At 46.2% G+C, this 24,928-nt stretch overlaps 3 protein-coding genes and 6 non-coding genes across 15 annotated transcripts in view; 8 read left to right on the top strand and 1 right to left on the bottom strand.

The window, feature by feature from the left end:
• The first annotated feature begins 139 nt into the window (after positions 1-139).
• Positions 140-211, top strand: TRNAP-UGG (transfer RNA proline (anticodon UGG)). The gene has a single exon. It is a non-coding gene; the product is annotated as a tRNA-Pro (tRNA).
• Positions 154-23,526, top strand: OR1F1 (olfactory receptor family 1 subfamily F member 1). 7 transcript variants are annotated; one of them, XR_006513385.2, is made up of 4 exons: positions 154-447; positions 558-802; positions 1,121-1,427; positions 1,715-2,886. XR_006513385.2 is itself a non-coding variant. In XM_070485100.1 (2 exons), exon 2 carries the CDS (start codon positions 22,452-22,454, stop codon positions 23,388-23,390), a length of 939 nt encoding a protein of 312 aa, XP_070341201.1. In that variant the 5' UTR covers positions 312-447; positions 22,411-22,451; the 3' UTR covers positions 23,391-23,526. The 7 variants fall into 7 exon arrangements, 1 of the variants encoding a protein (XP_070341201.1); XR_006513386.2 differs by having other exon boundaries at positions 613-802; positions 1,715-2,266; XR_011494359.1 differs by having other exon boundaries at positions 251-447; positions 665-802; positions 1,715-2,266.
• Positions 1,625-1,696, top strand: TRNAP-AGG (transfer RNA proline (anticodon AGG)). The gene has a single exon. It is a non-coding gene; the product is annotated as a tRNA-Pro (tRNA).
• On the top strand, positions 4,106-4,178 carry TRNAK-CUU (transfer RNA lysine (anticodon CUU)). Its single transcript has one exon. It is a non-coding gene; the product is annotated as a tRNA-Lys (tRNA).
• TRNAP-AGG (transfer RNA proline (anticodon AGG)) lies at positions 4,700-4,771 on the top strand. Its single transcript has one exon. It is a non-coding gene; the product is annotated as a tRNA-Pro (tRNA).
• On the top strand, positions 7,407-7,479 carry TRNAR-CCU (transfer RNA arginine (anticodon CCU)). Its single transcript has one exon. It is a non-coding gene; the product is annotated as a tRNA-Arg (tRNA).
• TRNAK-CUU (transfer RNA lysine (anticodon CUU)) lies at positions 9,119-9,191 on the top strand. Its single transcript has one exon. It is a non-coding gene; the product is annotated as a tRNA-Lys (tRNA).
• LOC106825987 (olfactory receptor 1F1-like) lies at positions 13,626-14,831 on the top strand. Its single transcript, XM_070485103.1, has one exon. It carries the CDS (start codon positions 13,754-13,756, stop codon positions 14,690-14,692), a length of 939 nt encoding a protein of 312 aa, XP_070341204.1. The 5' UTR covers positions 13,626-13,753; the 3' UTR covers positions 14,693-14,831.
• The window catches only part of ZNF200 (zinc finger protein 200), a 50,671-nt gene continuing 42,624 nt past the window's right edge, over positions 16,882-24,928 (bottom strand). The window contains exon 6 of the mRNA XM_070485095.1: positions 16,882-17,122. Within this exon, the coding sequence (XP_070341196.1) occupies positions 16,937-17,122 (186 nt within the window). The 3' untranslated portion in view covers positions 16,882-16,936. The remainder of the gene's footprint in view (positions 17,123-24,928) is intronic.

Genomic DNA, 24,928 nt, shown 5'->3' with positions numbered 1-24,928 from the left:
CGGCTGCGGCTCCGAACCCGCGAACCCACAAAGCCGCATTCACAGGTGCGCGCGCTAACGACTGAGCCATCAGGGCGCCTGCGGCGTTTCCCCGAGCGTCGCGGCAGAAGGACGAGGAAGGAAAAGAGACCAGTACGGTGGCTCGTTGGTCTAGGGGTATGATTCTCGCTTTGGGTGCGAGAGGTCCCGGGTTCAAATCCCGGACGAGCCCTCCTTTTTCTCGGCGTTTTCAGCCGAGCTACCTGCCGCTGGGGACCGTAGGGCGTCGGTAGACGCAAACCGCATCCCTTGAGACTGGGATTCCGCACCACCGACTGCAGTAACCGCGGGTAAAGGAGACGACTCTGCGAAGCAGGAGGACGTTATTTACAATAAGGAAAGTGCGTCGTTGGTTGTTCTAGAGATACGGATCTCAGGGTTCCATTCCATGATCGCGCCCAAGTCTCGGTGAGCCCTACTCTTACTTACAGTTACATTTGAGTGTTGGGGAGAGGGGCAGAGGGAGGGAAGAGGGGAAGGGGAGGGGAGAGGGAGAGAGCCCCAGGCTTCCTCCGTAGGGCCCGGGCGTGGCAGGACTTCCCCGATGAGAAAGCGAGGAAATTCGCGCCATAGATCCGGAGAGGTGGGGGACTGGTGGTCTGACATCGCACATGTGGACGCTCAGCTCGGATCTGATGGGGGAAGATAGACCACTGCAGAGAATGCCCCGGAACCCGACCCTTGGACGCGGCCTCTGCTGCCCCGAGGACGGCGTCCTCGTCCTCCCCACTACCTGGGGACAGAGGATCCGTTTCCTCCCCAGGTGAGGGGGGAGGGCACATCTGACCCGCCCCTGGTGCGGGGTCTGGCTGGTGGCCTGACCCACCTGCCTCCAGGGGCCACTCCCTCCTCCCGTCAGGCCATCCTAGGGCACATGAGGCCAAGACCGTTGTTGACCAGCTGGCCAGTCGGTAGAACAAAGTGGCCCTCAACGTCAGCCTCGTGGGTTGGAGGCCCCACGTCAGAAGTTCGTTTTCTTGGTTTTGATCTTTGGGGCGGGAGAGGGGAGCGGAGCCGGGAGAAGGGGAGCAGCGGGGAGAGGCAGAGGCGGTGGTGGTTGTTTCCTCCATGCACTCCGCAGGCCTTTGGTGAGCACCCACTGGGTGCCACGCCGTGGGGGTGCGACGTTTTCCAAGGCTGGCGTCTCAGTGATCGCGGTTCAACGACCCTCCGCGCGCGGCCTCCCCGCCCTTGAGCGGTCCGCCGGCCCCGCGCGCCCGGAGCTCCTCGCGGGCTTTTGCCCCGGCGCGTCCCCAGCGCGCTCACGCTGCCAGGAGTGTCTGCGAAGTGACCCAAGGGCGGCGCGGGGACGCACAGATCGCCTGTCCGCTGGGCGCCCTTGCTGGCCGGCTGCTCACTGATGTCCAAGCGCTGAGTGGAGGTGGCGGGTGAGGACAGCAGGGGCCACAGAATCCGGGGGCGCGCTGGGCGCGATGGGCTCCCTCCATTTCCAGCGGTACTTGATCTGAGCCCTTTCCCGCGGGTCTGAAATGCAGTCTCCTCCCAGGGCCACTGGGCCGGCTCTGCGGTCCCGCCCTGGGTGCCACATAGCTCACAAAGAGGAGCCAGAGACGAACATTGTCGTGGCTCGTTGGTCTAGGGGTATGATTCTCGCTTAGGGTGCGAGAGGTCCCGGGTTCAAATCCCGGACGAGCCCTCCTTTTCCTTCCCGCAGATGATGGCTGGAGATCTAGGCTTGGCCCAAAGACCTCAGCGCTGGTCAGCGAAGCCCGACTCTGTGGAAAGTAACGTTTCAAAGAGGCCTCAAGCTGGCCAAGTGCTGCCCACCGCTGTTTTGAAAATTTAATTGGGACCCAGTCGCCAGAGCGTCGCCAGAACCCTGTCTCCGACAAGCTGCTTGGTCAGTCCTAGTTAGAGGGACCGAATGAGAGAAAGGTGGTTCCTCTCTCTGTACATTAGCAGTCCATTCTTCTCCAGTCCGATGCCTTTGAAACGTCAAGCCTGGAGCTCCGCCGACATTCGCGGGCTCAGGAGGCCAGGACCTCCACGAGAGGGGCCAGGAGCTTGGGGGAGAGGCAATGGGCTACTGGGGTTTGCAGTCGGAGTCGGGATCATCTCCCCTCGCCCCCAAATCTGGTCACTCCTTACTGGGCGTGGCCTCCTGGGGCTCCCCTTTTCCACTGAATTGTTCTAAAAATAAAAATACACAAAAATTGAAATAAAACTTAATAGATGTATGTGACAGTCAGGTAAAAGATGAAGAGACAAATAAGAAACTAAAAATAGATCAAAATAAACAATAAAAATAAACAAAAAACTAAAATATTCCAATATGATTGAAATTAAGCAATACGCTTCTAAAACTTCCATGGTTTAAGGAATAAATTACAATGGGATTTAGAAAATATTTTGAAACAAATGATGATGAAAACATTACATACCAAAACCAGGAGGACATAGCTAAAGCAGTAATTAGAGGAAAATTGATAGCCTTAGATACGTACATGAAAGAAAGGCTGAAAACTAACGACAAGAAGTTAAAAAAAAGAACAGCAAAAATAGACCCAAAGAAGTTAGAACAGAGGAAAAAATAGCAATAATAGATAAAATTAATGAAGTAAAAAACAAACATATGATAGAGCTTAATGACAAATCCTGAAGAGAGGTCTTGGGAAAAGCTAATGTTATTGAAAAACTCGGCAAAAACTGACTAAGAAATGATGAAAGGAGACACAGATAACCCATATCAGGGACAAGAATGACTTTACTGTTGTTGCATAACTTAAGAAGACAATAAAAGCACATTCCAAGCAACTTTGAGGAAATTTAGAAAAATGCATAATTTTTTGAAATACAGAACATGCCTTAATTGAATCAAATGGAATTAAAATGGAAAATAATCTTAAAACCAATAAAGAAAGTGAACCAATAGTCAAAAAATATTCTCCAAGAAAAATTCTTGACCCAGGTGGCTTCCTTGGAGCATTCTACCAGACATTCAAGAAAGGAAATTTTAATCTCACACCAAATCTTTCATAGAGTAGGAAAGAGGGAACCTCCCAACATGTTTGAGGAGGCTAGCATAACTGTGATAGCAAAACCAAAGACAGCATGAAAAAGAATTTAAAAAGCACATAATCTTGCTCATGAAAATAGATGTAAAATCTTAAACAAAATATTAGCAAACCAAATCTTATGACATATAAAAAGAACAGACAAGTTGAGTTCATCCTAGGGAATGCAAGATTGATTTGATATTAGAAGATCTGTTAATGTATTCAACAAATTCAAGGGAAAGTATCTGATATAATCTGACTTCCATTCATAATTTTAAAAATTCTTAGTAAATTAGCAAAAGGAGGTAATACCCATAACTTGCCAAAATTGTCTACAAAATGCTACTGCAAACTTCACACTTGATGGTGAAACCATGAAAACGTTCTCTTTGAGGTTGGAATGCAACAAGGGTGCTGACTCTATTTCTATTGAACATTTTACTGGAGAAACTGGGTCACTCTTGTATTGTTGGTGGGAATGTAAAATGGTACAGCCACTCTGGAAAACACTGTGACAGTTTCTTTAAAAACTGTACACGTAACTACCATATGACCCAGCAATTGCATCTTTGGGTATTTATCCCAGAAAAATGAAGATTTATGTGTACACAACAAATCTGTACATAAATGTTTACAGCTGTTATATTTGTAACAGCCAAATATCTGGAAAGAATCCAGATGTCTCAAGGGGTCATTAGTTACTATCTGTGGTCCATCTCACTCTAGGTTTCCACCCCGGCACCACTCCCTTGGTCAGCCTAGTTGCCGGGCTGCCCCTGCTGGCCCCTGATGCCGGGTGGGACCTGGGGGGCACAGGGGCCAGGCTGGGTCCCCCAGCTAGAGGCCACAGGGTGGTGAGGGAAGTCTTGGACTAGGAGCGCCCTTCCTGCAGCAGGGGTGTCAGTGGGGAGCGGAACATGTATTGGGGAACCCCCTGTGGGGCCCAGGAAGCTTTAGCAGCTGACCTGCCCCTGACGCCCAGGTCTAATCCATTATCCAACCTAGTTCCCACCACCAACATCTAGACATGATGCCAATGCCATGTAGGTGCCCGACTAGCTCAGTCGGTAGAGCATGAGACTCTTAATCTCAGGGTCGTGGGTTCGAGCCCCACGTTGGGCGGTGCTTTTTCTTGGTTTGGACCTTGGAGTCCTGAGAAAATTAGCAGGTGGCGTTTGGATGCCACACTGTGGGGGTGGGGCCTTTCCAAGGAACGTACCGAGTACCCAGGGTCAAACGACTGTCAACGATGCCCCCTGGACCAAGAACTCCTCGTGGGCTTTTTGCCCCAGAGCGCTTGGGGCTGAGAGGAGTGTCTGTGAAGTGACCCAAGGGGCGGTGCGGGGACGGAAAGACCGCCGGCCCCGCCATTCGCCCTTCCTGGCTGGGGGCTCGTTGCTGCCTGAGCTCTGGGGCCACCAGATGGGGGTGCGTTCAGGGACTGCTCCTCGCTTTGTTGTCGCGGAGAGCGCTGGGCTCCCTCGTGCCCACTGATCCCTGAACTCAGCCCTTCCGGGCGGGTCTGAAATCGGCGTCTCCTCCCGGCGCCACTTCTCTGGCCCTGCGCTATCCGCCCCGCCTCCCCCGCCCGGTTCCCAGGCTCCACGAAGTCATAAAAAAGAGCTGGAAAGGAACAATTCTGTGGCTCGTTGGTCTAGGGGTATGATTCTCGCTTAGGGTGCGAGAGGTCCCGGGTTCAAATCCCGGACGAGCCCCAGCATTTTCATGGAAAAAAAGACCAAAATAAAATTTCCTCTTTCCTTGGAGATTTGGGAACAGCCCCCAGCCCCGTGACCTCAGTCTTTGGGCGTCAAAACCCGACACTGTAAGAGAGAATTAGAATCTTTAAAGGGCTCAAGCTGGTTCCTGATGCCTTTAAATTTTTAATTGGAGTCTTGGGCGTCCAGAGGGTGTGGACATCCCGGGGCAGGGCGCTCCGCCTGGGGCTTCGGTCAGGTTCAGTTCAAGGCCGGAAGGGGAGGGAATCCGTGAGAGGCGACGCTCTCCCACAGTCACACACCTTTGAGGGTTCAAGTCCAGCAATTACTCCGATGAGACTCCCTCTGCTTAGAGTCCAGTAATTTATTGGCCGTGACTACGGAGCCGGGAGCATGGGGTGACGGCAGAGGCCCTCCTCCCCTTTCGTTCTTCCCTTTTCTTCCTCCTCCTCTCTCCATTTCCTTGTCACCCCCACCAGGGCGCTCCCAGGTCTGCCCTGGTCCCGCTGCCCCAGATCCGGAAAGAGTTCCGAGAGCCCGGGCCCGGGGACCGAGTCCTGGGGTCCACGCCGTCAGGACAGGCTCTGAACGTCAGGCTGTGAGAGGCGCCTTTTTCGGCGGCTGGGGCTTCAAGTGGGGTTTGACTTTGACGCATAGGAGTTTCCTTTCCCAGAGAGCTGCCTTCCGTAGAGGGCGAAGGGCCCCGGCTTTCCGGGCAAGCGTGGGCGGGGTCACAGCTCAGGCCTCGTCTCTATCTTCCGGAGCCCACCGCAGGCCCCCAGGACCGACTGTTGAGCTAGATTTCCTGGGTGAACCATCTCTGTCCCAAAGTTATTTTTTTAAACTTTTATTTATTGGTTAAAAAAAAAACTGTTAACAGCTTTAAGGGAATTATGAAGAAATCCGGGAGAGGCTCGTGGTTTCCAGTAACACGAATGGGCGGGCTTTGGGGGACCAACTCTTTCGCTAAAATCAACCGAAAATGTTGGGTATTAAAAACAAACAAATTTAAAAGCAGTGAAAAGCTTTCAGGCGAGTAAATTTAAACGGATGTGGCAAACCAGAGGGGTGTGTGGAGCCCAAAAGCTGCGGTCGCACCAAGGGCATTTGCCAGTTCCCGCTGACGTGACCGCCTCGGGCTCTGGGAGACGAAGGCAGAGCCCAGGATCTGCTCCTGGGTTCCCTCTTGAATCTGTGACCCCAAAGAAGAGGATGCACAGAAATACACCCGTCCCGCTGCACCGGGCCTCCAGCTGCTTCTAGAAAGCGCGTTACTTGGGGCCTCCTCCTTCTCCCGCCTTCTGCTAAACTGTAAATGATTTTAAACACGAGGAGAGAGCGTGCGGAGACCTCGCGCGCCCGAAGGACCAAGCACACCCCAAGAACAAGGGGCCCGAGTCTACAGCGTCCTCGTTCTCTCGAGATCAGTCCCCTTCTTCCCAGGCTGGTTCCTCTGTAGTCTCAGCGCCTTCACCCCTTGCCCGCCGCTTCATCTTCTGGGCCTGTGGCCAGACTGCCGGGACAGGCAGGACAAAGGACATTAGAAGACGCGACAACTAAGTGCAAACTGTGCTCTCTGATTCGGTCCTGGATTTTTTTTAAGCCATAAAAGACATCACTGGAGGAAATTCGAATATGGACTATACGTTAGATAACCTTGTCGCACGAATGATAAAGGATAGATTTTGGGGTGTGGCGAGGGGAGTTTCTGAGGTCCGGGGAGCTCTCTTGTGGGGCTGGGGAGAGAATCTCGAGCGGCTCCGGATTCTGCTGAATTTTTATCGTTGGATAAATTACAAGCCTAAGTGAATAAAGGAGGGTGGGTTGCGAGGAAAATTGCAAGGGGTGTGCCCACGATACCAGGGACTTTGGCTTTGGGCAGCCCCAAGGGGAGGGGTTTGGTCTGGAGCTCTGTGCCCCGACTCGCGTCCATGCTTGGAAAAGCGAGGTGCCAGGTAGAATCTTCTGGGCTCTTTCCGTCTCCGGGACGTTGGCCAAGCCCGGAGTTACGGCTTCCAGCCCCGGGCCGCGGCTCAGGAGGCTGCGGAGAAAGTTCTGACTTCCGTCTGCGGATGAGTCTCGGACGGTCCGGAGGGGTCACCTCCCCATTGCACGCCGCGTCGGTCCGGTACCATCTTCCTCCCAGCCCTGCCCTCTGCCGGGTCTTCGGTCAAACTGGGCCCCGGGAGGACCGCACTTTCATCAAACACGCAGCAGGGTGGTCAGGACCCATATTCCACCGACTGATCCAGCCAGAGTCCTCCACTGCTCTCTGAATCCGGAGGAGAATCCAGTGCGTTCTGGAGCCTGGGGCTGCTTCTGGAGGAAACAGACGAGCCAGACGCCGCGGAGCCCGCGCGGGAGGAGCGGCGAGAACGCAGGGAGGGGAGAGCGCCTCGCCGCCCGCACGGGAGCCGCGGGGAGGGGGAGTTTGTTTTGTTCACGACTGTGTTCCTGGAGACTTGAACAGAGGCTGGTCCATGTGTTCCTGGAAAGTTGAACAGAGGCTAGTACATTGTAGGAACCCAGCCAAGTTTTGAGTAAACGCCCTAACCAATTCCTGGATCACTTTCTAGCCACCGGTGCTGAGTTATTCCGTCTTTTAACATCCTCAGCAGAGAACTTGGCAGCAGCCCCAGTGGCCTAATGGATAAGGCACTGGCCTCCTAAGCCAGGGATTGTGGGTTCGAGTCCCACCTGGGGTAGTATGTGAGGGGCCTCATCTTTAGATGTATGAGGACGTTTTGGGTTACAAAGACAACCTCCCACACACACAAAAGCCTTGTAGTCGAAAAGGGAACTTCGTTCAAAGGTGAGTTGTTTACTTCTCTCGCAGCACAAGAAGGAGGAAAAAAAGCAGTGTATTTACCCATCTTAACGGGAAAATGTGTGATTTCACAGAACACAGACCTATTTGATCTTCCAATTCCACTTCTGTGAACCTGCTTCGGAAGTAAAAGTACCGATGTACGTACAAGAATGTCTTATTGCAGCAGACTTCGGTAAAAAATAAACAAAAGGCGGAGGGGAATGACGGTGTATAGGGGAGGAACTGAACACACTTTGCTTCGTTAATATTGCTCAACCTCAGATCAGTCTCTCGCGGCTGACTTGGAAGATCCCACTCCGAGAGAGGTGTATGATCCAATTTTTATAAAACAAACCCAACCCCCAGCTGTTGCATGACTGCCCAAGAAAGAAACAGGTGTGAAAGGCTGTGAACACTCAGGGTCCAGGAGGGGAGGGGAGAAAAAAGAGACTAGCACAATGCAAAATTATGCAGGTCAAACTGTGACCAGAAAATGTGGGAACACACATAGCACGTTTGATGTGTGAGGGTGTAGGAACCGAGTGGGCACTACCGCGGCCCCGGAGGCGATGTGGCTGAGGGTAACCTTGACTTGATCTGGCTTAGGATTGTGGGTGGCTTTCTGCCTGGATTTCTGTTATTTCAATATAATTTATATTTCAATATAATTACTTCTGTGATTTTTATAGTTCCTCCAGGGTGAAAAAGGGCCTCGTTGGAGGAGTCTTGCTGTCAGTCCAGGATTTGGGGTCTAGCGAACGCTCTCCTTGATTGGCGTGTGACTCAGTGACCACTCTGGTGACCGGAAGTCCCCGTGTCCTCAGAGACACCACGCCAGCTGGGCTTTGGGGAGGGGATCTGAGGGGTCCAGGCGTGCGCTTCTCAGACAGCGAGGGGGGAGGGGAGGTCCCGGACCAAATCTCAGACCAGCCGCCTAAAGTGCTTTTTTCTTTCTTTCTTTTTTTTTTAATAACTAAAGAGGGCAGGGCGAGTATGTGAACAGGAGAGGGCGAATCTCCCCTAAAAAGACGCCTACCGAGATTCGTGTGCTCTGTTAAACCTCAGGCACTGAGCTTGGTGAGGAACGAAACAAAAGTGAAAAGCAGTAACTCCCTCTATCCGGAACCCAACCCCCTTTCTTCTTCTGTCTTAAACACCCATTTTGTTAACTGCTGTATCCCCAGTGCCTGGCATACTGTAGGCGCTCAATAAACACTTCAGTGAATGAATGGTTCTATTAGGCGAATGGTCTCGGGTATGCTGGAGCGCCCTTGAGACCTAGAGCTTATGGGAAGACGCATGCCCCCAGCCTGGAGCCGCAGCCCTGAGAGGTGCGTAACGTGGCTGAGCCTGCCTCGGGATCCAGGCCCACGGAGTCTCTGTGACGCTTGCTGACTGGGAGACCTGGGTCAAATCCCGCTGTGGTGGGCTTCTCCTCCCACCAGCAGTCAGTGGCGCTCCCACTTCATCCTCAAGGTCATGCCAAGTGGTGTCCACACACTCTTTTTTTCTGAGTATAAAGTATAACACTGTCTGCCCGGCTAGCTCAGTCGGTAGAGCATGAGACTCTTAATCTCAGGGTCGTGGGTTCGAGCCCCACGTTGGGCGTGTGCTTCTTTTTCTGTAGCCCCCTAGGCTACAGAGAGGGGTGAGAAAGCCAGGACTCTCCTTACATACATGCCCAGTAGGTGGCTCTGAAGGGAAGTCTTTAAGTTTAGCAAGACTTAGAAAGACGACGTCCAGAGTACTACCTCATTTAAAAATGAAAGACAACCAGATATATGTGCCTCCTGAGAGGATGCTAGAGGAAGCCAACACTATATCTGTAATTAACATTTTTCTAGTAGCCTTATTAAAAATTTTAAGTGAAATTAATTATATATTTTATTTTAACCAACTTATTATAATTTGCCAGGTCATAATATACAGATTATTAGTGAGATATATTATATTCTCAATCTTAGCACTTCTGACATTTTCAGCGACATTGTTCTTTGTGGGAGGCTGTCCTGTGCACTGTAGGATGCTTAGCAGCATCCTTGGCCTCTGTTCTCTAGATGCCACTAGCATCCCCATAGTTGTGACAATTAAAAATCTCTCCATATGTTGTCGAGTGTCCTCTGGGAGGCAAATTGCCCCTGGTTATGAGCCATTCATGTAGAGAATCGAGGGCATAAATATTGGTGCAAATAGTTCTCATTTGGGATTTGACAGGAGGACTCGCAGGGCCAGGAGGCAGGGCCAGTGGGAACTCAGCTTGGGATGGTGAACCCAGAAGGCAGTCTGGTGGGTTCTTGGGCTATGTCCAGAGGGCTGAACATATAAGTGACTATACTGAGGCTAATGGGAGCCAGATTTCTCACTGCGGGAGCTGGGAAGAGAGAAAAATTCAATAAATCCTATAGTGATGAGGCTGGCTCCGTGGCTGACTGGTTAAAGTTTCCTGCACTCAGCTTGGCCAGCAGCAGAAGTTCCGGGCCAGGGGTGGGGGTTGGGGGGGTGGGACATGTAGCAGGGTGGTGAGAGCTGCCTGATCCTGGTGTGGACCTAGTCCACGCATCAGCCATGCTGTGGAGGCAGCCCATATACAAAATAGAGGAAGATTGGCACAGATGTTAGCTCAGGGCGAATCTTCCTCACCCAAAACAAATTCTATGGTGTTGCATTAAGATTGCAGGTATTAGTGATGCTGTTTGATAACTTGGTAAAGGTTGTGTCACTGGTAAAGATTGTTGGTGGTAGTGACTTTATAAAAGCAGTTCTTATAATGGTATATTTTCCTGCTTGCAATTAGCAAGCAACTGGTAGAGTGATATAATGTGATACTACGGGAATATCCTGTTTCCCAACAACCTAGTAGCTATTGCTTTTAACATTCCTTTATAGTCACTGCCTCAATCAATTATTTCACTGGGAGTTAAAAAATGATGATTTCCTAGTTCTGTAATTTTTCTGTATTTCTTAACTGGCATTGGTCTGTAAAGAAGAGATTTCCCCCTTGAACCTGTGATGAACTTCAGACCATTTTTAAAAAGACAGGGTAAATGCTAAATTCTTTCCCTTTAATTATTGATTTTCCCCTCCAATTATGGCAAATTCCCTTAAAAACTTCGATCTATTTTTTATAGTATTACTAGTGCATCACAGATTTTAAAATATTTAATATTTCATAATCACTTACAGTTATGATTCTTTTTGATGCTCAAATTGTTCCAAATTTGGCCAGTTGCAGATATCTTTCAAGAGGCCACCTTTGTTCCTTTTTAAAAATCTCTTCTTATTCACAAACCTTTAATTTGAAAATTTTCAAGCCTAAAGAAAAGTTGAAAGAATAATACATTAAACACCATATGTGGATATGTGATGCATTTGAAAGTCATCTGCAGTTTAGATATGTCCTCACTGGACTTTGCACATTTCCTTGTTTTCTGGACACACATATGTCCTAGACTCATCTTGTCTTTTTCCTCCCCAGACCTGGAATCAGCCTTTTCTCTAAGGAATAATATTTCCTTTTAGTAGAGAATGGTATTTAGAAACCAAAATCTGGGTGCTTGGAGCGCTCAGTGATACTGGATTTCATTGATTACAGGTTGGGGTTTATTTTTTGGGTTTTTTTTTTTTTAGTTTACCCTAACTTTTAAAACAGCTTACTAATTTATGTGTTAATTTACTTCTACCTTAAGTGTTCCTTCTCCAATCCTTTGCTCAACTCAGCTGATGAAGTGACTCTAGTGGATCATGATAACTAGATACTTTGCTCAAGGGCATTCTTTCCCATTTCCATTCTTTGGGTCTATTTGGAAACTCCTCCCCTCCCCCATAGTGATAACGTCTATTACTGGATTCCCACAGGGAATGGGTTGAGTTTATGACCCAGGATGACCAGAACACTCCACTCTCCCACCCAGAATGGTTGGTTCAGATTTGGGCATATGATCCAAGAAGGGATGATCACAGCCTTGCCTGGAGTTAATAAATAAACACTGGTACAGAGAAGTTCTATGTGCCCTGTGATTGCTAGTCTGGGAGGATGTGAGTTTGGAGCTACTGGTGGCCATCTTTCCTGCCACATAGAGAGACATAGTCTGTGGAATGAAGCTGAACAGAAGCAAACAGAGTAGAGAGACAGAAATACAGGTCCTGATGTCATTATTTGGGTCCCTGAGTCTACCCCTGCCTGAAATACACAGGCTTTGCAAGAACTTTGGAGTTTGCAATTATGTCAACAATAAATTTTATTTCTCATTAAGCTGATACAAGTTGGTTTTCCATCCCTTGCAAACAATGTCTTTACTAATGCAGTGACATTCTCCTCCTCCTCCCTAGATCTTTGATAATTAACTTTGGAGGGGGGGATTGGCCTATTTTTGGAGATAGAATGGACAGGACTTGATGTCTGATAACATGTGTCTGATGGAGACGTGAGGTCTTATTATAGCCCTGAGGTTCTTATCTTGAGTTGCTGGGAGCAGGTGAATGATATTTATTAAGATACCCCAGTCAGCATGAGGTATACAACATTTATAAATAATCCAAAGTGGAAGATTAGTTAGAGGAACACTCTGGTTTCCAGGGGACTTTTTTTTTTAGGGATACAACTCCCACTTTTGACTCAGGTGTATAGTTTTAATGAGTAACTACTTAATATTATCAACTCAGGAAAGTGAACTTTACAATGCATAAAATCAAAAGCTTTATGGGACCTTAAGGCCAGATCTTGCCTTCAGAACAACTATAGAGTGATACCTATGGGACTCAGGAATTCTCTGTTTCTCTTTGATTTCCACGTTCTACCACTTTATAAGTAGACTCAGCAATGATTCCTATTTCTACCTCATTTACCTCCAAATTTAAATATAGAATAAAAGACTTGTCAACTGGCCCCTTATAAAAATGACTATTGACGTATGAAGATAAACATGTGACACTATTTCCAAGTGATATTTATCCAGAACACAGATGACTAAACAGAGAGCACTGGATGTAAATATCAACATCTTTAGTCTCCACCTAATGAACATGGTCCTAGCCCAGTGCATTGATGAAGTCAGTGATCATGAAGTGTTTAACACAAATTACCTTATCTATTGTGTACAACTCTACAAGGTGAATATTATTTTTCCACTCTAATGATGGTGAAATTTTGTGATTCTGTGAAGATCGGTAGCTTTCTCAAGGTCACATAACTGGTGATGGTGGATCTGGGAATCGAGTACAGATCTGTGTGAATCCAAAGGTTATTCTCTTAATCCCTCTACAGCGTCATGCATGTTTCCCAACAAAGACACCATCCCGGTTTGGGTGGGGGACAAAATATAGGATTGTGAGTTTTCTCTAGCAAAAAGGTTGTTGCTGATGATTACGCCCAATATTGCATCATTTCCAATGTTGCCAAGTCCTGAAGCAGCAATTACGTAACTCCGATGACAGGTCTTTGTTATCAATGTTGAATTCAACAGAGCCCAAGGAAGAGAAGGGACAATTACTTTTTGCTTTTCTCTAATGAGGCTCTCAGGGAATATGGCCCTAGTGGCCATGGAGACTGCTGTGATGAGCTAGCCCTGTGATTACCGCAAACATCCTTCCTGCACTGAGGGCTGATTCTGCGTGCTCCAGCCCCTTGTTGATGCAGACTTACCCTGAAGGCCCCATTGATGAGTCTGTCTCCCTCAGACCTCAATAAGCTCTGGCCAGGTCTAGAAAAGTGAAGCAAGCCTGGGACTTCTGGTGACCAAGGAGACTGTCATTCTTCCTGGGTAAGAGTCAGGTCAGGAATAACTGTTTGTTAAGGTGTAAAGCCTTATGGGGGCACTCCTCACTACACCCTTCTTTTAAATGGAGCCACAGAAACTGTTCCGAGATCATCAGCAGTTCCTTGTAATCGTCCAGCCCTGACCAGTATATATGTCTTGTCTGTTTATGAGACATACCTCTGGGTCATTTCATTTTAATCTTACAGATTAGACTAGGGGGCTCAGTGGACATAGCTCATTTTGCTAATAAAGAAATGGAGGCACAAAACACATAGGCAACAAAGTTCTAATGCCTCACCTATATCATATGGCCTTTCTCCCTGTAATCTTCTTAATTGCCGCATCTTAACTGTCATTTTCCAGGCTTTTGAATTTTTCCTGCTGTGTCCGCCTCTGGGCCCAGGCTCTCAGGCCATGAGAGGGGCAAACCAGTCAAGTTTCTCCAAGTTCCTCCTCCTGGGGCTCTCCAGGCAGCCCCAGCAGCAGCAGCTCCTCTTCATGCTCTTCCTGAGCATGTACCTGGCCACAGTCCTGGGAAACCTGCTCATCCTCCTGGCCATCAGCATGGACTCCCGCCTGCATACTCCCATGTACTTCTTCCTTAGCAACCTGTCCTTTGTGGACGTCTGCTTCTCCTCTACCACTGTCCCCAAGATGCTGGCCAACCACATACTTGGGAGTGAGACCATCTCCTTCTCTGGGTGTCTCACACAGATGTATTTTGTTTTCATGTTCGTGGATATGGACAATTTCCTCCTGGCTGTGATGGCCTATGACCGCTTTGTTGCTGTGTGCCATCCCTTACACTACTTAACAAAGATGACCCCCCAGCTCTGTGCCCTGCTGGTTTCTGGGTCATGGGTCATTGCCAATTTGAATGCTCTGTTGCATACCCTGCTGATGGCTCAACTCTCATTCTGTGCAGACAATGACATCCCCCACTTCTTCTGTGATGTGACACCTCTCCTCAAACTCTCCTGCTCTGATACATATCTCAATGAGGTGATGATTCTCACTGAGGGTGCCCTGATCATGATCACCCCGTTTGTTTGTGTCCTGGCTTCGTATGTCCGTATCACCCGTGCTGTCCTGAGAGTCCCATCCACAAAGCGAAGGTGGAAAGCCTTCTCCACCTGTGGTTCCCACTTGGCTGTGGTTTCCCTCTTCTATGGCACCATCATTGCTGTGTATTTCAACCCTTTGTCCTCGCACTCATCTGAAAAGGACACTGCAGCTACTGTGATGTACACAGTGGTGACCCCCATGCTGAACCCTTTCATCTACAGCCTGAGGAACAGGGACTTGAACAGAGCCCTTGGAAAAGTGGTTGACAGAAGGAGGTTTTCTGTATGATGAGAGAATCAAAGGTGAGTCTGATCACCATGCAAATTTATTTTTTATCAGTTGAGTATAAGGTAGCAGCTATTTTGTCAAAGACAGTCTAGAAACAAACATATTGATGTCTGTGCTAGGGGCATGGAGAAGGCAATGGTTATTTATTTGTGGACCTAATTCACCTGTCAACCTGTTGCATCTATCAAGTAATGAGACTTCTTTTTAATGACTTCTGTTTGGAAGCATACATGATACACATATTTTTTTAATTGTTGTTCATAATAGTTGACATCATTGTGAAATTTCAGTTGTACATGATTTCTTGTCTGTCACCACATAAGTGCTCCCCTTCACCCCTGTGCCCACCCCCAACTCCTTTCCCCTGGTAACCCCTAAACTGTTTTCTTTGTCCATGTATTTGTTTATATTCCACATGAATGAAATCATGTGGGTTTGTCTTTCTCAGTCTGGCTTATTTTGCTTAGCATAATTCCCTCCAGGTCCATCCATGTTGTTGCAAATGGGATGACTTTGTCTTTCTTATGGCTGAGTAGTATTCCATTGTGTATACATATATACACACCACATCTTCTTTATCCAATCATCAGTCGATGGGCCCTTGGATTGTTTCCATGTCTTGGCTATTGTGAATATGCTACAATGAACATAGAGGTACATATGTTACTTTGGATTGTTGATTTCAAGTTGTCTGGGTAGATATCCAGTAGTGGGATAGCTGGGTCATATGGTATTTCTATTTTTAGTTTTTTGAGGAATCTCCATACTCTTGTCCATAGTGGCTGCATCAGTTTGCATTCCCACCAGCAGTGGATGAGAGTTCCCTTTTCTCCACACCCTCTCCAACATTTTTTATTTTTAGTCTTAATTATTATAGCCATTTTAACAGGTGTAAAGTGGTATTTTAGTGTAGCTTTGATTTGCATTTCCCTGATGATTACTGATGTTGAACATCTTTTCATGTGTTTATTGGCCATCTGTATATCTTCTTTGGAAAATGTCTGTTCATATCCTCTGCCCATTTTTTGATCGGGCTCTTTGTTATTTTGTTGTTCAGTTGTGTGAGTTCCTTAGATATTGTGGAGGTTAACCCCTTATTGGATATATGATTTGCAAAAATTTTCTCCCAACTGGTTGGTTGTCCTTTGGTTTTGATTCTAGTTTCTTTTGCTTTGAAGAAGCTCTTTAGTCTGATGAACACCCACTTGTTTATTTTTTCTCTTGTTTCCCTTGTCTGAAAAGACATGGTATTCGAAAGATCCTTTTTAGTTCAATGTCAAAGAGTGTACTACCTATATTTTCTTCCAGGCGTTTTATGGTTTCAGGACTTATCTTCAAGTCTTTGATCCATTTTGAGTTTATTTTTGTGTATGGCATGAGATAATGGTCTACTTTCATTCTTTTGCATGTGGCTGTCCAGTTTCCTCAACACCGTTTATTGAAGAGACTATCTTTTCTCCACGATATGGTCTTGGCACCTTTGTTGAAGATTAGCTGTCCGTAGAGCTACACACATTTTTGAATATTAGAATCACCTGGAAGCTTTTACAGTCCACCTGTGTCCAGGTGCCAACATTGACCAAATAGATCAGAATCTCTTGGGGTAGGGCCCCAACGCTGAGATTTTTAAAATCTCAGATAATTCCAACGTCCAGTCAGGTTGGAGGACAGATGGCCCATCTTATACTCCTTATATGTCCTCTGTCATGGTCATTTGTAAAGGTTGGGTCACAAAAACGCTCAGAAAATTAGTTTTGAGACTCAGACACAAGAACAGCAGAGTAAAATATGAGGACTGAAGCGAGTAATAACACTTCAGGTAAGACAGAGGCTGGTGGCGTAGTGGTTAAGTTGGCTGCTCTGCTTCAGCGGCCTGGGGTTCTTGGGTTCAGATCCCCAGCGCGGATTACTCACCATTCATCAAGCCCTGCCATGGTAGCGGCTCATAGATTGGCCCTGAGCTAACAGCTGTGCCAATCTACCTCACCAAAAAAACAAAAACAAAAACAAAAACCTCAGAGCCCCAGCTGTGGCCCAGAGCATCAAGAGGTGAAGCAGCCCAGAATGGGGGAACCATCTGTGAGCATCCTGATTGGCTGCCCAACGTTAGGGGCCGGGGTCAGCCTGGTAGTCTTTGATACCGGGAGAAACAAAGCAAAGCCACATTTGCTATTCTCCTTGGACTAACTTCTCTGGCTAGTAACTTCCTTCCACATCTTCAAGAGACAAGTCAAATGCACCTCCTCATCTATGATGCCTCCTGATTCTCTCTTCTGGTTCTTGAGCTCTGTTTTTCCTTTGGTTTATTCTTCCCCTCCACAACGGCTTTCCACAGATAACCAGACCATCCAAACCCAGACACATATACTGTTCATCTTGCATCCCAGTGTCTGGCACTGCTCTTAGACCGAAGCCTAGATTCAAATCCAGCTGAAAGAAAGAAGAATGAGTGAATGAACATTGCCCTAACTTTTTACTTGGACATTCTTACTCAAGGAGTTCAAGAAATTTCCCCCTTTAAAAAAATATCGTTTTTATTTGACAGGTAATACCTACACAATAGAGAATACCAAAAGTTATAAAGAAGAAAATTAAAATAACCTGTAATCTTGCCACTCAAAGATAACTGCAGTTATATACTTACAAATATAGCTTTAGAAAAATTGCTGCAATGTTTCCATACAATTTTGTGTTGCAATTTTCCACCTCCTTCTTCCCATGTTAGTAAAGGTCTAAGAAATGTGGGATTTTTTTTTAAGAATATTAGCCCTGAGCTAGCATCTACTGCCAATCCTCCTCTTTTTGCTGAGGAAGACTGGCCCTGAGCTAACATCCGTGCTCATCTTCCTCCACTTTATACATGGGATGCCTACCACAGCATGGCTTGCCAAGCGGTGCCATGTCCACACCCAGGATCCGAACTGGCGAACCCCAGGCCACCGAAGCAGAACCTGCACACTTAACTGCTCCGCCACCAGCCAGCCGCTAAGAAATGTGGTTTTAATGGCTGCATGATATTTTATCCATTCATAGATGCAATATAATTTATCCATTCCCCAACTCTGAAAAATTCTAAGTGTTTCTGTACTATAAATAAGGCTGCTGCACACTTCCTGGTGTATAAATCTTTGTGTCCCTTAATGCCACAGGGAGCCTTTCTGATGTATTTCTCCAGCTGAGAGTAAAACTTAAGGTCATCATTCCTTTATTTTTTTCATGATTTATACCCACCCCACCTGTCAATACTAGCAGGAGGTCCAGTACTTCCCTCTTGGTGTCAAAGCACCAGAGAAGCTCATTCAAAGGAGTTAGCCAGTCCCTTTCCCCCACCAGGTGCAGAGAGAGAACAGAAGTTGGACAAACCCATCGGCATAATTGTGTGAGTTGCCAGCACACAGCGTAGCTCCTGGAACTTGATCTTGTTTGGTCTGCTGGAGGTCTGTCTGCTGCAGCATTGATGCTCGTGGCCCACATCCCTTTGGGGACCACACTAGGACCCATCTATGGCCTCAGGTCACAGCTATCTGAGCTCAAATTTACTTTATCCACCATTAAATTCTGACTCTGAGCCAGAGTGACTACCCCCTGAGAGGCTTCCAACTCCACTGTGTCAAACCAGCTCTGCCCGTGAATACCTAACTCAGATTTACTCTTCTACCTTTGAGATCCCCTTTGGATCCTTGGGGACTTTTTATGTAGAGGGAACTTCAATCAGGGTTTTTCTCAGATATAGCTATACCTGTGAAATAGAATTAAAATAAGTATATATGAAGATTATAACATTCAGATACTTAAGGTGTTTATTTATTGGTTGATTTGTAAAGTCTTATAATTAACACTTCAACTATTTTCTTTCTATGTGTTAATAGCTTTTACTTTTTGATTCGATGTTGGGTTATGGAGGACATAGCGGTTCATGAATGTTGTATGCTCCTTATGGATTGTATCTCTTAGTAACAGAAAGATCTTTGTTCTCTTTAATCCTTTTTTCCCTTTAAAGCATACTTCAGTTAGTATTTATATCATTAGCTCTACTTCCTTTTGGCTTATATTGGCTTATTCTCTCAGACTTTCTGAAATATTTGACTTGGATGAAGGGTTCTTTCTTTGTGTGTCAGTATCTTCTTCTTCTTCTTCTTTTTTTAAGCTTCTAGAACATGAGAAAACATTAGAGTACAATCCCACACCTGAAAAGAATAGTCAACAATGAATGCCTCCATCTTCCATTCACTGTTAAAAACCAACCAATCCACAAAACTTTATGAGTATAAAATAAATACAGACTTGGTGGGAGGCCATTCTCCATGGGTCTCTTGATTTTCTGCACTCTTTGTGAGCAGAGACATTCACTGCTTTTGTGCTAAACCATATCTTCAAAGATGTTTGTATAACAAACAGCCTTGGGAGATAGAAATGGTGTGTCTTTCCAGAGCAAAGGGCAGGTTTTTCACTGTCCAGTAGAATAAATATGAAATGTCTCCTTCTGGGACAAGGTCAGGCAGGCTTTTTTCCAATTTCAAAAGATTTTATTTCCCAAGCTTTGGGATCCTCTCCTCTAACACACTTACTGTGTATGCAGGTACCACCTGGCCTTATTCATGTCATTCTGTGGTAATTGGGGCTTAGCGAATTGGTGTAAATGCTGATACTCTGGCTCCTGTTATTGCTGTGAGTAATAAAGCCCTTTATCTCTGACCCAAGAGTCTCATGTTTTCTGCCACTATCCATGAAACTGGCAGACTAGCTTGTTAACTTGCAAGTAGGGTAAAATATCACACTCTTCACGTTCTTGATATTGCTTGTTGAAGAAACTTTTTGGAAAATGTAGAAAGTTATCAAGAAGAAAGAAAAATATCTAAAAACCCTGTATTATGAATATTTTCGTGTCCCACTTTTTCATTTAACATTTAAATTACAATGATACTCTGACAACAAGAACAGCTAAGCAACATTGGCTGGCCAAAACACATTTGCTTAACCACCAGGCGGTACTGCATTTATCATATTATAAAATATACTTTGAAAACACCACAATGTTTTCTTTAAAAAAATAATTTTATAAAATATATTCGATGCCATCTAGTTCTTTACTTAATTTCTCTGTTTCATTGGCATTGTTTACCACTAGGTTCTTGTAGTATAATGAATTATGGATCTCAGTCCTTCACTTCCTTGTAATAATTACACATCCATGTCCTTTCCATGGCCTCGTGACAGATGGAGTTCCCTTCCCTGACCCTTGACTTGGGGTTTGGCCAGTGAATTGCTTCGGCCAAGAGGATTTCAGTGAAGGTGCTCTAAGGAGAGTCCTCAAATGGGCTTGCACAGTTGAATTTGCTCTCCTTCACTCCAGTGCTCCACCAGAGGAACATGCTCTGGATTGCTGCTTCCCCTCCAGCCTGAGACCCAGGAGGACACAAGACCAGTGGACATGAGCCCAACCCACAGCCTAGTGCCAAGCCCAGATGCACCGCAGTCTGAAGCTCAGTTGACCTTCAGACCAATGAATAGAAGGTTATTGCTTTTCTAAGCCTTTGAGTTTGGGGAGTTTTGTTACATACTATCACTATGACAGTACTGATTTGAGTTTTTTTGGAAACTTAGGTCTTGTCTTCTGAGACCCCACTTTCTTTCTGTTTCCTGATAGTTTCCTGGTTACTACATTTACAGATCACATCTGCTGGCGTGTGTTCTTCTGTCACCTCGTTATATGTTATTACCCTCATGGATTTTATTCTTGGATTTTTTTTCACTCTCTCTCCCTGGACAATCACATTTGCTCTTATAGGGTCAAATGATTTGTGTGTTGATGAGTTCTGAACCATGTGAAGCCAGACCCTCCCCTGAGCCACAGGCCCAAAACATCTGACTCTTGGGCTCCTCCACTCAGACGTCCTATCATACAATATGTGACTTTTTGTGTCTGTCTTCTTTCACTTAGCATAAGGATTTTGAGGCCCATCCATGCAACATATATCAGGCCTCATTCTTTTTTATGACTGAATAATATTCCATTGTATATATAGACTTCAATTTGTTTATTCACTCCTCCATTGATGGACTCAATGTTCTTTTAATGAAATCCTTTTCTGCTACATTTATCCATAATTAGTTTTTATTATTTGCAACTAAGAACCCTGGGTGAAACCCTGAGTGAATGTAGGCAATCATCAGGAAAGGAGTCAAGCCCAGAATAGGAAAACCATGAAGATTTTCTCCAACTAATATCTTCTCCTCTCTGTGTGTTTATTTCTTCAGCCCCTCTCTACTCCTCAGTCCACATATAGCAGTGGGCAGACAGAAGAGGGTTGGATATATGCATTCCAGCCAAGCCACATAGTGATATGGATTGGCTCTCCCTCAATCCTAGTTCCAAATACCTTGGTCCAACCAGCTATGGTGAAGGGGAGAGCATGTGGTATAAAAATGGTTGCTGGGGCCCCACTGTCACTACTATGTGGATTAGGGAGTTCCATTCGGAAAAAAGGTAAACAATGTGAGCTTGACAGACACCCCAAAAGGCATCTGACTTGGAGTTTGTAAATCACAGCATGTTGGGTTCTCCTGGAGACAACTTCCCTTGGAATCAGACTATCCTGTATCCCAGATGGATTCATGGATTGAGCTCAGCTCTGTAATGTGCTCTCAACATTCCCATCTGCAAAATGGGGAAGATTAGGCATCATTAATCTTCTCTGAAGATAACCAGACATAAGAAAGCAAGGGTTACACAGAAAATACAGCATCAGCCCCAGGTCTGAACAATGAATTGAGGAGAACAAGGATTGCATAACTGAATTTCCATACCTATGGGCACAGGCCCAGACCACCCAGATCCCAGGGTTGAGATCTCAGGGAATTTTGTCTGGGATTTGTCTCCATCGAAGTGCTTCGCTTCTAATATCTTCAAGTTTTGACCCAAAAGTTACATCTAAACCCTAGATAACATTCTTTGTCATCATTGTTTGGCCCAAAGGGGCCAAACAGGAGATAAGACAATTATTCTTTTCTTGTGTATAATGAGGCTCTCAGGGAATCTCATCCCAGTGGTTGTGAAGCTCCTCTAAATGTCTGCTCTGTGAATGCCCTGAACATCTTTCTCGCACAGAGGACCAAGCCATGAAGCCCTGCTCCTCTTTCACTCAGTACTTGCCTAGGTTTCCAAGATATTCCAATTTCTACAATGAAGAGAAACATTGACCAGTCATGCAGAGGTGAGGAACACTTGAGAGCAATAGCACCAACCTCCCCCAGGTAAGAGTGCAGCAGTGGAGACACTGGTATCTATTAAGACACGAAATTCTTTTAGAGACCTCCTCCACTACATCTTCCAGATGCAGGAAGTCAATAGTAGGAGTGCTGCATCCATCAGATGTTCTTCAGATTGAACCCAGTAATAATCAACTGTTTCTCTCATCTCTTTATGAGCTACATAGGAGTTGGGTGGAGAGGGAGAGAACTGGGAAATGTAAGCAGAGAGACATATGGTCATAGAGTCCGGCTGTGTAAATACCTGTCTGGTTTGCATTGTTAATGTGTGTTTTTCAATACAAAAATAAGATTCAGTGAGTCTAGTAGGAAAAAACATCAGAACTGAGTGCTGGAAATTGGGAGTGAAGGTGGGGTATGCACATCCTCTCTTAGCAACTCTTGAACTGATTTGCAAATGCAATCCTGTCTGGAGCCTGATTTGTCGCATCTTAACCATCCTTTTCTAGGTTTCTGATTTCACTGTCATCTATTCACCTGGACCCAGTCCATGAGAGGGGCAAATCAGTCGAGTGTCTCCGAGTTCTTCCTTCTCGGGCTCTCCAGGCAGCCCCAGCAGCAGCAGCTCCTCTTCATGCTCTTCCTGAGCATGTACCTGGCCACAGTCCTGGGAAACCTGCTCATCCTCCTGGCCATCAGCATGGACTCCCGCCTGCATACTCCCATGTACTTCTTCCTCAGCAACCTGTCCTTTGTGGACGTCTGCTTCTCCTCCACCACTGTCCCCAAGATGCTGGCCAACCACATACTTGGGAGTGAGACCATCTCTTTCTCTGGGTGTCTCACACAGATGTATTTTCTCTTTGAGCTTGCCGACATGGACAATTTCCTCCTGGCTGTGATGGCCTATGACCGCTTTGTTGCTGTGTGCCATCCCTTACACTACTTAACAAAGATGACCCCCCAGCTCTGTGCCCTGCTGGTTTCTGGGTCATGGGTCATTGCCAATTTGAATGCTCTGTTGCATACCCTGCTGATGGCTCAACTCTCATTCTGTGCAGACAATGCCATCCCTCATTTCTTCTGTGATGTGACACCTCTCCTCAAACTCTCCTGCTCTGATACATACCTTAATGAGGTGATGATTCTCACTGAGGGTGCCCTGATCATGATCACCCCGTTTGTTTGTGTCCTGGCTTCATATGTCCATATCACCTGTGCTGTCGTGAGAGTCCCATCCACAAAGGGAAGGTGGAAAGCCTTCTCCACCTGTGGCTCCCACCTGGCTGTGGTTTTCCTCTTCTATGACACCATCATTGCTGTGTATTTCAACCCTTTGTCCTCGCACTCATCTGAGAAGGACACTGCAGCTACTGTGATGTACACAGTGGTGACCCCCATGCTGAACCCTTTCATCTACAGCCTGAGGAACAGGGACTTGAAAGGGGCCCTGCAAAAAATGATTAGCAGGAAAACATACTCTTACTGATCAAAGCACCATGGACCTACCATTCCCAGGCATATAAATCTTTGCCAACTCACTGAAATGTAGCAATCTGCTTGTCAAAGTGTCTGCAAAGAACTTAGAATAAATATATACTCTCAATAGATATTTATCGATGAACTCAGACTTAAGTATAGCCCTGTTCCTTTAAATACGTAATTACATTTGTTTCTAATAACTGTATTTCAAACTACTTTGCAGGTAGTTTTTCCTTTCTAAGTGATCATTTTGAAAAGCTACATGGAACAATTATTTTTGCACTTACTTCTTGGAAATGCTCTCAGAATCTATGGCAGTTGTTTCCAATCTTGGATGCATGAGAGTATCACTTGGTTAGCTTTATAGTCTATGCACTGATACTGGACCAAACCTTAACCAATTAAATCAGAATTTCTGAGGTGGGACCTGGGCATTGGTATTTTTCCCCTTTAAGTTCCTCAGCGAGTTCTATCATAACTTTCTGAGTTGACAATCATGCCACTTTGGATATCTTTATGATTGCTCGTCCTGAAGAGTGAGCCTAGAAACCCTCAGAGGAAATCTGAGGTCTAATGCGGGTAATAACAATAGAGGTGAAAAACAGTCACTGGAAGGTCTCTGTGGGCTCGAGTGCTCTTGTACTCAGAGGACTGGTCCTTTGGTCATATTCACGTTCCTGGGCCTCATATATACTCCAAGAATGCTTCATAATTTTTTGTGCCTGTCTTAGTCCATTCAGGCTGCTATAATGAGAATACCATAGACTGGGTGGCTCAAACAACATTTATTTCTCATAGTTCTGGAGGCTGGAAGCCCAAGATCAAGGCGCTGGCAGATTCAGTGTCTGGCGAGGGCCTGTTCCCTAGATCATAAATGGCCATCTTCTCACTGTGTCCTCACATGGCGGAAGGGATGAAGGAGCTCTCTGGGGTCTCATTTATGAGGGCGCTAATCCCATTCATGAGGGCTCCCCCTCATGACCTAATCACCTCCCAAAGGTCCCACCTCCAAATCCCACCACATTGGGGATTAGGTTTCGACATATGAATTTTGAGGGGGTAGAGTGGGGGACAAAAGCATTCAATCTATATGAATATCTCATCCTCCAATTTGACTGCCTTCCCTTATGGCGGTGTGTTTAGCACAAGATGTACCTTTGATTTTGGAGAAACAGATCAACATTTGCTATTCTGTCTGTCCAGGATGCCTGGTCTTTTTCCCTGAGGAGCAAACTTTCTCTGAACCTTCAAGATCCAAGTCAATGTCTTCTCTATGAAGCCTTTCCTGATTCCTCCAGACTGAGACTCTCATTCCTTCTCCTGGGTTCCCATAGAAAACTCCTCTTCCAGTTACCATATATGTGATACTGTGTAGTCCGCTTATTGCTGCTTCCTCTCCCTGTCCTTCTTCACCCACAAGGTCCTCTACAGACTGTGAGATGCTTGGGACTCATACACACTGTTCACATTGGATGCCCTGTACACAGCTTGGCTCCGGAAACAAAACACACATGCAACCCACTAATATCGAATAGGTGAATGAAA

Source organism: Equus asinus, chromosome 14 (assembly GCF_041296235.1).
Source record: "Equus asinus isolate D_3611 breed Donkey chromosome 14, EquAss-T2T_v2, whole genome shotgun sequence".
Taxonomy (NCBI): Eukaryota; Metazoa; Chordata; class Mammalia; order Perissodactyla; family Equidae; genus Equus; species Equus asinus.
The sequence above is the reverse complement of the archived record's forward strand: the minus strand, read 5'-3'. Positions and strand labels throughout refer to the sequence as shown.

Excerpts from the sequence above, each read along its gene's own strand:
- OR1F1 (XM_070485100.1), top strand. The coding sequence starts at position 22,452 with ATGAGAGGGGCAAATCAGTCGAGTGTCTCCGAGTTCTTCCTTCTCGGG.
- LOC106825987 (XM_070485103.1), top strand. The coding sequence starts at position 13,754 with ATGAGAGGGGCAAACCAGTCAAGTTTCTCCAAGTTCCTCCTCCTGGGG.